The sequence below is a fragment of the Leptodactylus fuscus genome, chromosome 1, assembly GCF_031893055.1.
Source record: "Leptodactylus fuscus isolate aLepFus1 chromosome 1, aLepFus1.hap2, whole genome shotgun sequence".
Classification (NCBI taxonomy): Eukaryota; Metazoa; Chordata; class Amphibia; order Anura; family Leptodactylidae; genus Leptodactylus; species Leptodactylus fuscus.
The window spans coordinates 56,502,999-56,516,968 of NC_134265.1; the positions used below are offsets into that span (position 1 = coordinate 56,502,999).

Sequence of the window (13,970 nt, forward strand, 5' to 3'; positions counted from 1 at the left end):
GTTATTATGTTTAACAAAAAAAAAAAAAATATATTGTTTTGGCTCTTAAGCCAAGCATGAAATAATACTAGGTAGATAAACTCTAAACCAAAGTATATCCAGCTGGCATATCGAGTGCTACGCTAATCTTATTTCTTATATGAACTATCGAGGGAGGGGCAATAAAGAGACCACTACAATTTCCAGTATGATTCCAGACTATAAGCTCTCATGCTATAGAAGGAGGAAACACCGAGTCCGCCACTTCTCATCTCTCTTCTTCACCATACAAAGGATCTCTACCCGCTTGTGTCATATCACCAACACAGGTCCTTCGGTCTCAAATCCTCTGCAGTAATAAGCTCCAGTCTTTATTGATCAAGGGAAGGTGACATCATTGAAGATGTTTCTCCAATTTTTGTATACTAAGCCCCAACCACTTGCAATTTGGTTCTAGCCATTCCCATCCATGTCCCTTTGTGCCCCCATATAGTACAATGCCCTATAGCATACCTCCCAACTTTTGAAGAACCGAAAGAGGGACAAAATGTGCGGCGCGCGTAGTGTGCCGCGGCAAATTTAGCCCCACCCACTTTTGTGTTGACCCCACCCATTCTCATTAATTTTTCATGTGCCCGCACACAGTATAATCCTCCTACAGTCACCCGTAAATGATATACCCCCCCTCTATCTCTCCCCCAGTTTCATATACACCCTTCATCTGCCCCCAGTTTCATGTCCCCCCTCCATCTCTGCCCCCAGTTTCATGTCCCCCATCTCTTCCCCCAGATTCATGTCCCCCCTCCATCTCTGCCCCCAGGTTCATGTCCCCATCTCTGCCCCCAGATTCATGTCCCCTCCATCTCTGCCCCCAGATTAATTTCCCCTCCATCTCTGCCCCCAGATTCATGTCCCCTCCATCTCTGCCCCCAGATTCATGTCTCCACATCTCTGCCCCCAGATTCATGTCCTCTCCATCTCTGCCCCCAGATTCATGTCCCCTCCATTTCTGCCCCCAGATTCATGTCCCTCCATCTCTGCCCCCAGATTCATGTCCCCTCCATCTCTGCCCCCAGATTTATGTCCTCTCCATCTCTGCCCCCAGATTCATGTCCTCTCCATCTCTGCCCCAGAATCATGTCTCCACATCTCTGCCCCCAGATTCATGTCTCTGCATCTCTGCCCCCCAGTGTCATGCTGTCCTCTCCTTCATCTGCCCCCAGTTTCATGTTCCACCTCAGTGTACACATGACACTTACCTTCTCCTCGTTCCCCCCACTGCTCTCTGCGTGCCTCTCTCTCTCACTGGCGCACAGTTGTAGACGCAATGTGATGTCATCACATCGCGTCTACAAGCCAGTAGGCGGCGTTCAGCGGCGAAGCAAGGAGCTGACCTGTGTCAGCTCCTTGCTTCAGCCGCGTATGTGTTCAACTCAGATCTGCGTCCTCTGGACGCAGATCTGAGTTGAAATCGGGACATACCTCCCTCCAACCGGAACCGCGGGACATATCACCGGAATCGTGAATGTCCCGCGGACGGTTGGGAGGTATGTATACAGGTGACATGTCATTTAGGCTGCACAGTTAACACCGTAAAAACAAAACCAGTAAGGGCGGGTTCACACCTGCGCCCAGCCACCGCTTTGTGGGTTTCCGTCTTCTGCCCGAGAAACTGGACAGGAGACAGAAACCCGGCAGTCAGTGTACACCCGTGACCATCTTGTGCCTCTCAGCGGCGAAACCGTTTTTTTTTTTAACCAATCACAAAGTCCTGCATATCCGACTTTGTGTCCAGTTAAAAAAAAAATGGTTTCGCTGCAGAGACCAGAAGACGCTCACAGGCGGTCATTTGCAAATCCATTCAAGTTAATGGGTTTGAAAACTGCAAGATGGAAACCTACAAAGCGGAGACCGGGCGCTGGTGTGAACCCGTCCTAACGATCTTGCACAATTGCGATTTTTTTTTCTCTAATTTCGGTCCATACTGAATTTTTTTCCGACTTCCCAGTACACCATATAGAATATAAAATGGGACCATTATCAATTACAACTGCAAACATAAGCCCTCCTATTGGCTTTGAGAATAGAAAATTAAAGTTATGGGGTTTGAGTCTGAAAAAATGAATGTATTGGGCTGGAAGGGGTTAACCCCTGGTCAGTATAGACCCACATTACATCATGGCGAGGTCATATCTTGTTCCTATAGCACGCACAGCACGTATACTGTACATAGTCTGTACACTGAAGGATGATGAGCAGAGAGTGTCCAGCAGAGGGCGCTGAGCAGGAATCTCCTCACATGTCGGATCCCTGGCTCGGTGGTGATGACGTAGGACGGATACCTCTGCGGGTCAATCGGTGACTGTGTGTTTACGGCGTGCCTATGGCAGGACTGGAGGAAAGTGGGGAGATTTTGTTCCGGCGTGGAGCTGGACAGGTAGGGATGGCTGTATGTCTGTGGTGTGGAGTGTGCTTACTTACCTCACAGACAGGGGGTGCCACTGCCCCGGGTGACCATGCAGGATATTGCTTCTTTATTCTGCCATGATAAATGACATGAGGTCTTAGCTCGGGGTGAGCTTGCTGTCAGTAGAAAGATTTCAGGGTGTGCTGGGACTTGTAGTTCCACTGTTGTTTTATTGTACAGATAAGTATAGCTTCCCTATGTAATAACTTCCCTGTGTAGCCCTGTATCATTATTACACACAGCTTTGTAAACTAGACATTCCCTTTAAGTAGACCTGTAGAAGCTGAGCAGGAGATAGTGATGTAGAGAGGACATGGAGGGTGTGCTGGGGTGTGTAGTACTGGAGCAGACATCACGACTTCTCGCATCAGCCACCTCTATAGGATCCTTTTATGTCCCCTCAGTAGAACATGTGACTGCGCCACACAAAGTCTAGGGGAGGGGGAAGGGAGTCTGACAAAGATAGCCATGTGGTGGGTCTTCATTGGTTGTCAGCACATGTGCAGCCATCACTCTGTTCTGATGGGGACGCAGAGGATGGATCCTCTGTGATCCTTACACTTATGTCCTGTAGACCAGTAATAAGCATCAGCAATGTTTGTTAGACTCTGATCATGTTGTCACCCACTCCATAGACTTATATGGTTACAACATATCTTAACTTAGACTAGACCACTTTAGATTTTTTTCTGATACCCTTTATGTCACTCAGTCCCATTCAAGTGAATCAGGCTGAGCTGCAATACCAATCACTGCCACTATGCCATGCACGTTACTGTGTTTGGTGAAGAGCGCGCAGCAATCATTATCATAGTTCTGGACAACCCAGTTAACAGATTTTGTCTCCTTTCTGTGCTACAGGTAGAACTGTGATCTTGGTGTCATATTAAATTGACAATACCACACACAGTTCTAAGTTCTAACCCTAGCTTCCCTGCTTTGTACAGAAACCCACACACTTAATGAGAAGCATTGTACAAATTCCATTTGGCAGAGGGGCAGCACAGTGGCTCAGTGGTTAGCACTGCAGCCTTGCAACGCTGAAGTCCTGGGTTTGAATCCTGCCAGGAACAACATCTGCAAGGAGTTTGTATGTTCTCCCCTTGTTTGTGTGGATTTCCTCCCATTCTACATACTGATAGGAAAAGAAAAAAAATCCATTTGGCAGTAAAAAAAAAAAACGAGCGAGAATACAGAAAAAACAAAGATTGGATTTCTTCTTCTAAAAAAAAAAAAAGCGGCTAAAATCCTTGAATAAAGTACCGTATATACAATGTTTATTAGTGGTACAAATGTGGCCAGAAAATCAGAAGTTGCTTGAAAGTTTGGATATAGTTTAAATGAAACTTGTTCTGTCTTTGAGGCTCAACCTTGGTAACAACCTGATAAGTGGAGAGAGAATTATTGGCAAGTTTATCTTCACTTGTTCTATTAATTTATTAAAAGTTTATTTTATAATCAGAGGCGCCCTTTCAGCATTGTAGACAGTGTTCTCCCTTTCATGGCTACAGTTTTTCCCAGTGACAGTAGCCTCTTTCATTAGGATAAGGTTCCCTGCCACACTGCCGAACTTAAAGGGATCCTATCGTACAAACCATTTTTTTTCTGAGTAACACGTGGGAATAACCCTAAGAAAGTCTATTCTTCTCCTACCTTTCGTTGTCTTCTCTGCGCCGCTGTTTCATAGGAATCCCGGTTCTTGTTGGTATGCAAATGAGTTCTCTCACAGCACTTGGGGCGGGCCCCAATGCTGCGAGAGAACTCTCTCCAGGGCCGCCTCCATCTTCTTCAGCAACGTCCTCTTCTTCCGACGCAGGTTTCAGGCCTCAGGCAGAGCAGACTGCGCATGCCTACAGGCCACAAGAAAATGGCCGCTTACAATACTCTGTAAGCGGCCATTTTCTTGTGGCCTGTGGGCATGCGCAGTCTGCTCTGCCCGAGGCCTGGAGGTCTGAAACCTGCGTTGGAAGAAGAGGACGTTGCGAACGAAGATGCAGGCGGCGCTGCAGAGTGTACGCTGGCTGTGCTTTGTATCACAACTCAGTCACATTCATTTGGATGAGGCTGAGCTGCAGCATGGCCATGTGACCAACTGATGTGATGTCCATTGGACATGATGTGATGTCACTGGTCTGAGATGAGGAAGCGAAGCTCAATATCATAGTCCTGGACAACCCCTTTAAGGGAATTAGGGCTGTCGCCTCAGTACCAGGTATCACAGGAGGTGTTTTGGAGTCCATATCTCAATGTGTTTCTGCAGTTTTGTCAGCATTCATGAGAACTACAGAATATTAGGTTTGTTGTGGCTGGCCAATGTATATATGATCAAAATATGTATGTGCACGTTTCCTGCAGACTTTAACATATTTCCTAGTGTGAAAAATAACTTTACCTCTCCTTATGGAGGATCTTTTCATCTAGCAGCATTTTACCACTTTTCTCTTTTTTCTTCCTTATAGAGTGATGATTCAGACATCTGGGATGATACCGCACTGATCAAAGCCTATGATAAAGCAGTGTCGTCATTCAAGGTTTGTGCTGTCTGCAGTATTGTACTGTATATAGCGTTCTCACATTAAACAGTAATACTTTGTTTGTTGCTCTAGGCAAGGCATACAGTATGTGGACACGAGACACTAGGCACCATTTGTATAATACTCCATTGCCACTTATGTTTAGAAAAGCAGTAAATATGAAAAATCCAAAATTTGACAGTTTTTGATAATGTATAATGGAGAGCTTTATGCTGAAGAACAACTCCCATCCCATGGATAAGGCCGTGATAGCACTGGGCAATACTGTCAGTGACCGACTGCTTCACCCCAAGTGTGAGAAGGAACTATCAGAGATCCTTCCTACCAACCGCGACCAGGCTGTATAATGTACATCAGGCTAAGCGAAGATCACTCCGCACAGAGAACTAAACAATCCTGAAGTCTTTCCTTTTCTTTTTAGTTGCTATGACTCCTAGTATCTTTTCTATCTGCTATGAGCCTGTATGTGTTTTTCTTGTAATATATTACTGTATTATCCATGCTACTGCAACACATTGAGCTTCCACATGGTGGGACTATTAAAGGATTATCTTATCTTATCCTGTACCTTCAGAAAGCGCTAAAGAATGGAGGAGACTGCCCTATGGAGCCTGTGTCTCCAGAAAAGAATCCCAAAACAAAAAGGAAACATAACAAGAAAAATCGGAGCCGGAAGAAAAACAGTGCTGCACCATTGAAGAAGGTAGAGTTGTCTTATACATAAAGACATTCATATGAGCTAACAATATTTGTGCTGGGGAATGATGAAATATTCTAAACCCATGTGGTCCAGCAGTGTAAAGCGTTATAGGAAAAGGGCAGGATAGGTTGCAAAATAATAAAATCTGCATGATTCAGCTCATAATACTAATGTATAAAACTGTATAAGAAAATGGCTATTAATACAACAGTGAACCTATATATCTGCTTATTTCTTGTCCAGTATTTGCCCAGTTTTCTTATTTATCTGTTTTTTTTTTTCCTAGTGGAGAGTTGGGGACTCATGTAATGCATTCTGGTCAGAGGACGGTAACCTATATCCAGCCACCATTGATTCTATTAATGCAAAACAAGGGACATGTATAGTGACATATACTGGCTATGGCAATTGTGAGGAGCAGAATTTGGCAGATTTGCGTTTTCCAGACAGTTCAGAAGGAGATAGTGACCCAAGAGATGCATCACAGGTAAGAATCTATGTAAGGGCAGCACTGTATTGGTTAGCATTGCTTCCTTGCAGCGTTGGGGTCTTAGGATCGAATCTGACCAAGATCAACATCTGCATGTTTGTTCTCGCTATGTTCGTGTGGGTTTCTTTCAAGTATTCCAGTTTAACTCCCCCCCCCCTCCCCATGCCAAAAAATATACTGATAACATTGGATTCCTGTAAAAACAAGTGACCCTGGTGGGTGTTGGGGATAGTATGAGCCCATAGTGAAATATGCATATCTGTGGCTAGCCTCTCACTATATTCTATATCCTTTTTTTTTTTTTTTTAAGGACGTGAATGGGGATGAACATTCAACGGATGAAAGTGACAAATCCTCCCGAGCCTCAGACAACCGAGATCAACACAAAGCTGCTGCACCAAAGACTTCCCACTGGAATCCTCCCTTCCCGCCAGCTCCACCTCCATTTATGGCTGGGTTTGGACAGGTAAGGTATAAATCAACTATGATTAAGCTGGTATGAAAGGATTACAGGAGGGGCGAAGTTACCACCCTTAATTGTTAGTGACTTATCAGAGATGACCTTTTGTGTCTATTGGCAAATATTGTATGTAATAAACTTGCTATTTTCTGTTCCTAACAAGTCAATACTGTGTAATGTATTTTCAGCATGGGGAGAAATCTAGTCAAGCCCACCCCTTTCTTTCTGGATGGCCACCATCGTTTCCTCCTGGACCTCCTGTAAGTCATTGTCTTGTCACATTACATTATCTGCATTATAAGCACATGATTATTAATAGATCTGGTATTGTAGAATGCAGCGCTCTTGAGATTGCCAGTAAGATAATAAAACACTTCAAAAGGATTGTTTTCGTAAATAGAAAGGTCCGCACTCCTGTGTTCTTCGTATAAAAATTAGCTTTTAATACATTAATTTAAAAAGTAGACAGAAAAACTAACAAAATGTGAAAAAGATTAGAAAAACCAAAATAGTGATTTATAATCACTATTTTGGTTTTTCTAATCTTTTTCACATTTTGTTAGTTTTTCTGTCTACTTTTTAAATTAATGTATTAAAAGCTACGTTTTATACGAAGAACACAGGAGTGCGGACCTTTCTCTCTATTTACGAAAACTGTTATACATTGCTCCAAGAGGTCCGGAGCACAGGTCGTGCACCTTTGAAGTTCGTTCCAGGGAGATGGTGAGCCAACTGACTTTACGTTACTATTGAAAACTTCAAAAGGACTCTCCTGAATCTGACCTTTACATGTACCATCTTAGTAAAGAAATGTTTTCTTCTCCACTTTTCAAGACACTCAAAATATGGCTGAAGTTACACTCTACTGCTCCTTACCTTTTTTTTATTTTTTTTAACACTGCTGAGATAAGAAGCTGATAATACACAGAATGAGGTTAAATATGGAGATGGGTATAATGTAAATACACAGTCAGATAGAAGATAAGGAACAGGAGAACAGTGGGAAAGAAAACAGATCTACATAAGATGTAATACCTTATGTAAACTGTACTATACAGGAAGTGAGAAGAAGAGACAGCAGGCAAAGCTGCTGAAACATGGAGATGGGGAAAACCCCTTTAATGCAATAGAGCTATAGATGTTTGTAAAAGAAAATGGGTAGATACAAATAAGATGATAGCAAGCTAACTTAAGTTAATGCCTTGTGTGTCTAGCTGATCCCACCACCACCTCCTATGGGTCCTGATATTGCTGAAGATGATGAAGCATTGGGAAGCATGTTAATTGCCTGGTACATGAGTGGCTATCATACTGGTTACTACCTGGTAAGTGGAATCCATCTACTGTTATCACTTCACTACTTACCGTATATATACTCGAGTATAAGCCGACCCGAATATAAGCCGAGGCCCCTAATTTTACAACAAAACACTGGGAAAACTTATTGACTTGAGTATAAGCCGAGGGGGGAAATGCAGCAGCTACTGGAAAATTTCAAAAATTAAAATGGTCTGAGTTTTTGGGTGCAGTAGTTGCTGGGGAAGGGGAGGGTGTGCTTTGGTTGTCTGTCTGCCCCTTCCCTGAGCTTGAGGACTGAGTTTTTTTCCCCCCCACTTGGAATACAGCCTGGCTGAATATAGGGTATCTGCAGTGCTCCTAGTAACCCCTTCCCGACAGAACAGGAGCACTGCAGATCCTCTATATTCAGTAGACCGGGCACTATCAGACACAGGATACCTAATGTGTATGTGTTTCATAGTACCGTATTTTTCGGACTATAAGACGCACTTTTTTTCCCCAAAATTTGGGGGGAAAAGAAGGGTGCGTCTTATAGTCTGAATGTGGCGCCTGGCATCCGTTGTAATAGAGAGGCGGAAGCCGGCAAGTGATAGACGCCGGGGCCTGCGACATCGCTGCGCTCCTCTGCCCTGCATAAAGCCAGCAGCAGCAGGAGTGATGCTATTCCGCTCCTCCGTCCCCCCGCCGCTGGCTTCAGGCAGGGCAGAGGAGCGATGTCTCAGGCCCCGGCACCTGTGATGGCGTCTATCCCTTGCCGGCATCCGCCTCTCTAGTACAGCGGATGCCGGGTCTGTATTGGCGGCCCCTTCTCCCCCGGGGCCGGTCCCCACCGGCCCCGTACCTGTGAAGTTGCAGGCCGGCTCCTGCGCGGCGATATCGCAGGAGCCGACCTTTTCGGGTGACAGCCGGGAGCCTAATGAGGCTCCCCGGCCTGTCACGGCTATATTAGTACTGCGGCTGGTCTCTATGACCAGCCGTAATACTAATAGACAGAATGTCCCATAGACGGCAATACAGTTGTATTGCCGTCTATGCGACTTGCAATCAAGTGACCGCAGGTTCAAGCCCCCGGGGGGGAATAAAATAGTAAAAAAAAAAAAAAAAAAAAAAAAAAAAGCTTTAAAAATATATAATAAAAATATGAAATAAATAAAAGTTCTAAATCACCTCCTGTTTTTTTTTCAATACAAGGTGATCTAAGAAATAGACATTCCCCAAAATGGTATAACTAAAAAGTACATCTGGCCCCGCAAAAAAAAAACACTCTATGCGTCCCCGTACAGCTGCAGGGTCACCTGTCAATGTGGCCTTGCAGCTGTTGAAAAACTACAACTCCCATATATTAAATATTTTACCAGTTTTTGCTTCAAAATTTTTTTCCCCTATTTTCCTCCTCTAAAACCTGGGTGCGTCTTATAGTCCGAAAAATACGGTAATTGTCTACTTTTATATGTATTCTAGGGAAAGGAGGGATTTAGAACTTTTATATACTTTATTTTTTTAATTATATTTTTTTAAAGCTTCTCTTTTTTTCACTATTTTATGGGAGATTCTATACATTACTATTGCGGCTGGTCATAGACCCCCTCCCAAAAATAAAAAAAAATATTATTTTTTTTTGCTTGACTCGAGTATAAGCCGTAGGGGGGCTTTTTCAGCACAAAAACTGTGCTGAAAAATTCGGCTTATACTCGACTATATACGGTATGTAACATTTGCTGCTGAAATCTCCTGATGTGTGCACTAAATGTAAATCTATTCATCTTTTGTGAGCACTTTCCAGTTTATACAATGAATGCAGATGCCAAAATAGATGTGCACAGGAATAGGAGCTCCGACCCTCATAAAGATCTGTTTTGTATTTAAGAATTGAGCCAGTCTTTCCCCAACCTCTCTCATTAAGCCAAATCAAAGCTGTGGTTACATTGTATGATATTGTCTTTTAGGGTTTAAAGCAGAGTCGAATGGAAGCTTCATATGGAAAGTATTCACATCCCAAATAAATAAAGCAAATGGCAACGTGTGAGTATTCCAGTATTCGTAACATATACTGATGGTGTGTAGTCGTCTACGTGCCTCAGTAGTGTAGTCAGCTTCTTAGTGGGCCCTGGTGATACAGGGATTAGTCAAAACAAACTATTACATTTTAAATTAATTTTCCTATTTATTTTTTTTTGTCTCCCTTTATTATATTCTATGTTAACTAAGATATTTTTATTTTATGTCTTCACAGCTGGCATCTCTCCCAGGGAGAGGACGGGACTATCAGTGGCAAGAAGACTACCATTTGTTTTGTTTTTCTTGTATTATTCTTTTCTTCTGATATAGTTGTCACCAAAAGTTAGAATTTATGTTTATTGAGGCATCTTATATCATTGAACTCTGTACACTTTTTAAGATGCTGCAAATAAAATGTATTATGATGCATTAATTGATTTCAGCACATTTGTGTAGTAATAACTAGGAATCATGTGAATCCAACAGACCAAAAAAAAATGTAAAAGGCAATATAAAAGGCAAAAGAAAATAACCTATTGAAGTGTTAACTACGGGGGGAATGTAGCAGGGAAAAAAAACACCTAACAATTTTAGTTGGTTACCGACTATCACATGAAGATACATCTAATTGTGTCCTCATCTGACTGGCGGCGGAGTGCGTAGTCATAGCTTGCCCTCATAGGGTACAGTGTAAAGCTATTACTGGTGTCAGGTGAGTGTAGTCTATCCCAAGCATGTAATATATGTAATAACTCCTGTCTTATATGATTCACATTGTGTATTCTCATTTGAAACAGATCATTACACATATATCATGTTTCCTCACCGTTTTTCAGGGTTCTTTTGTTGCTTGCAGTATTTGGAGTACATAGGTTTTGTTCTTTGGAAAGATTCTCTTAGGACCTTTTACCCCAACAAATGTTTTTGATTCATCTGTGTAAAAATATTAACATTCTTTAAAATGTGTACAGTTGCAGTTACAGTTTTTTTCTAATAAAATCAAAACACTTGTCAGTTTTTTTGTTGGTGTCATTTATTTCTATCATTTATATTCAGCACATTTACCATTGTGGATGCTTGTGAAAGGTTATTACAGTCTGTGCCTTTAACCCCTTCCCGATATCCACCGTAATAGTACGGCGCTGCCGGGAAGGACTTCCCGCAAACCGCAGTACTATTACAGCGGCTGCATGGTGCGCACACAGAAACTATGTGCGCACCATGCGCTGCGGGTGTCAGCCGTATGTTACAGCTGGAAATGCCCCGTGACACCCGCGGTCGGAACCGGGTCCGATCGCGGGTGTTAACCCCTGATATACCGGCGGTCAACATGACCGCCAGCATATCCGGGGTTTCACTTTGTTATGGTGGCGATCGGCACCCCCCACGCCGGTTTCAGGGGGTGCCGGTGTTCGTAGGGGGCAGCCTGGGGTCTGATCAGTGACCCCGGGTCTGCCCCATTGCTTACCCCCTTCACTACCTGGTTGATCCTGCCTAAAAAGGAAGCTGTCAGCCTGTGCGTCTACACAGGCTGACAGCGTCCTATACAATGTAATACACGTGTAACACGTGTATTGCAGCGTATATATATATAGTGAAGCGGTGATCAGCCGATCACTGCTTCAATCCCCCATCGGGACAGAAAAAAAAAGTTGGAAAAAAGTAAAAATAAAAAAATTTAAATAAGTTTAAAATAAATTAGAAATAAAGCCCCAAAAATCCTTTTTTCCCCATATAAAATGTTTTATTATGTAAAATAAAGAAAAAAAGAAAAAAACATTACATATTTGGTATCGCTGCGTCCGTAATAACCTGAACAATAAAATTAAAACATTATTTAACCCGAACGGCGAACATCGTAAAAAAAAACGTAGAAAACCACACAAAATAATGATTATTCACCACCTTTCCCTTACAAAATGTTCAATAAAAAGTAATCAAATGGTCAGATGAAAACCAAAATGGTACCAATAAAAAGAAGAGGTCATCCCGCAAAAAATAAGCCCTCAACCAGCTCTGTCTAGTGAAAAATAAAAATGTTATGCCTTTCAGAAGATGGCGATGCAAAAATAATAGATTTTTTTTCCCTGAATTGAATTTTCTTCTGCACAAATAGCAACGCATTAAAAAAAATCATATAAATGAGGTATCGCTGTAACCGTACCGACCCGCAGAATAAAGATAACATGTTACTTATAGTGTACGCTGCACAGGAAAATAAATAAATGCTAAAAAGCAATGTCAGAATTGATGTTTCCTTTTACATCCCACCCAGAAAGAGTTAATAAAATGTAGTCAATAAGTTACAGGCCCCAAAATGGTGGCAGTGAAAAACACATCTAATACCGCAAACACTAAGCCCTCATATGGCCACATTGCCAGAAAATAAAAATCTAGCTTGTACAATGTGAAGACAAAAACCCCAAAAGTCGCCAAATCATTAGGACATAAGTGGCTGCGACTAGAAGGAAATGTATAAGCTGTGCGAGCGTTTTCAGGGGACCCCCCATATTTAGAGCTTATAAGAGAGAATACACCAGCGCTGATCCCCCAGAATGCTCCTCTTCCCCGTCCGTGTCATAGGAGCTAGTGGGAAAATAGAATGGGATTTGGTGTACCCAATTTACTCCGCACAGCTTACATAATCACTTCGGGGTTACTAATGCTCACTACATCACTTGATAAATTCTTTGAGGGGTGCGGTTTTCAAAATGGGGTCACTTTCTAGAGGTTTCCACTGTTTTGACTCCTCAAGGGCTTTGTAAATGCGACATGGTTCCTGAAACTGATCACAGCCAGATCTGCCCTCTAAAAGCTCTTTGGCGCGCCTTCCCTCCTGCGTCTCGCTGTGCTTCCATATATTAGTTTACACCCACAATTGGGGTACTATGGTAGTCGGGAGAACTTGCATGACAAATTGTGTGATGCATTTTCTCCTTTAACCCCTTGTGAATCTGCAAATTCTAGGGCTAAATGAAAATATTAGTAAAAAAAAATTAAAAGGGCGCCTAAAGTTTGATGCCGACATAAAGCAGAGATCTGGGACATGAGATTTAGGATATAATAAAATGCATATTTTTCAAAATTTCCACCAAATTTCCTATTTTTTCATAATTAAACACAAAACATATCAACCAAAATTTACCACTAACATGAAGTACAGTGTGTTACGAAAAAACAATCTCAAAATCACTTTGGTAAGTTAAAACGTTCCAAAGTTATTGCCACATAAAGTGACACATGTCAGTTTTGAAAAATCGAGCTTGGTCAGGAAGTCAAAAAGTGCCATCGGCAGGAAGGGGTTAAGGCTAGTTCACACAGTTTTTTGCAGGTGGATTTTGACGTGGAGTCCGCCTCAAAATCCGCCTGCAAAAACGGCTCCCATTGACTTCACGGACTCCCCACTGAGCAGCTGTCTCTGGTGCTCCCATTGAAATGTGTAACGACAGCTACATTCAAAATAGGGGATGAAAGTCCCCCTTACTCTTGGCTGGTGGAGGTCAGAGAGGTTGTGCCGCGCTGATCTGCAAGTTATCCACTTGTTTAATGAGAAAACCTCTTTGAAGGGGTGATCTCATCTGATCAATTTATGGCTTATCCACAGGAGAGCATTCACAACACTCTTAAACATTGACTTATTTGCATAACTTGGGGACTGCATTTCTAAAGATGTATATGGGACCCACAACTGTTGGACACTTATGACTCTATTCTGTGGATGTGTCAGATATCACAGATGAGAAGTAGTTTCTCACGGATCCAAAAAAGATTTGACTTCATGTACTGTAAATTTAGTTCCTCTCATTGAATTCAAATAAGTATGTAAAAGTTATAATCAATAAAACAATGCCATTGAATACAATGCTCAAAAATGATGGCACAGATTACTATTGTGGTACAGACTAGACACCAGAGTAACATGGTGCATCTTTAGTGTAATAATGCGCATCTAGTTTGGGCTAAAAAACTTTGACTTGTTAGACATGTGGACATCGATTTGCAGAAAAAGGGGGGCATGGCTTACATGTACACCAAGATTGTGT

At 42.4% G+C, this 13,970-nt stretch overlaps 1 protein-coding gene and 1 long non-coding RNA gene across 2 annotated transcripts in view; both read left to right on the forward strand.

Moving 5' to 3' along the window:
* Window positions 1–13,970, forward strand: part of LOC142200553 (uncharacterized) — a 221,536-nt gene that overhangs the window by 124,208 nt on the left and 83,358 nt on the right. The gene's annotated exons all lie outside the window — the stretch shown is intronic.
* SMN2 (survival of motor neuron 2, centromeric) lies at window positions 2,293–10,903 on the forward strand. The gene is made up of 9 exons (XM_075270887.1): window positions 2,293–2,416; window positions 4,906–4,977; window positions 5,555–5,683; window positions 5,967–6,167; window positions 6,481–6,636; window positions 6,819–6,890; window positions 7,845–7,955; window positions 9,876–9,951; window positions 10,163–10,903. The coding sequence occupies exons 1-8, from the start codon at window positions 2,363–2,365 to the stop codon at window positions 9,930–9,932; spliced, it is 852 nt and encodes a 283-aa protein (XP_075126988.1). The 5' UTR covers window positions 2,293–2,362; the 3' UTR covers window positions 9,933–9,951; window positions 10,163–10,903.

What these genes read in the sequence shown, in the direction of transcription:
- SMN2 (XM_075270887.1), top strand. Translation starts at nt 2,363, where the DNA reads ATGGCAGGACTGGAGGAAAGTGGGGAGATTTTGTTCCGGCGTGGAGCT. An exon ending in ACCCAAGAGATGCATCACAG is followed by an intron (nt 6,168 to 6,480) that starts GTAAGAATCTAT and finishes TTTTTTTTTAAG; the next exon opens with GACGTGAATGGGGATGAACA. An exon ending in TTATGGCTGGGTTTGGACAG is followed by an intron (nt 6,637 to 6,818) that starts GTAAGGTATAAA and finishes ATGTATTTTCAG; the next exon opens with CATGGGGAGAAATCTAGTCA.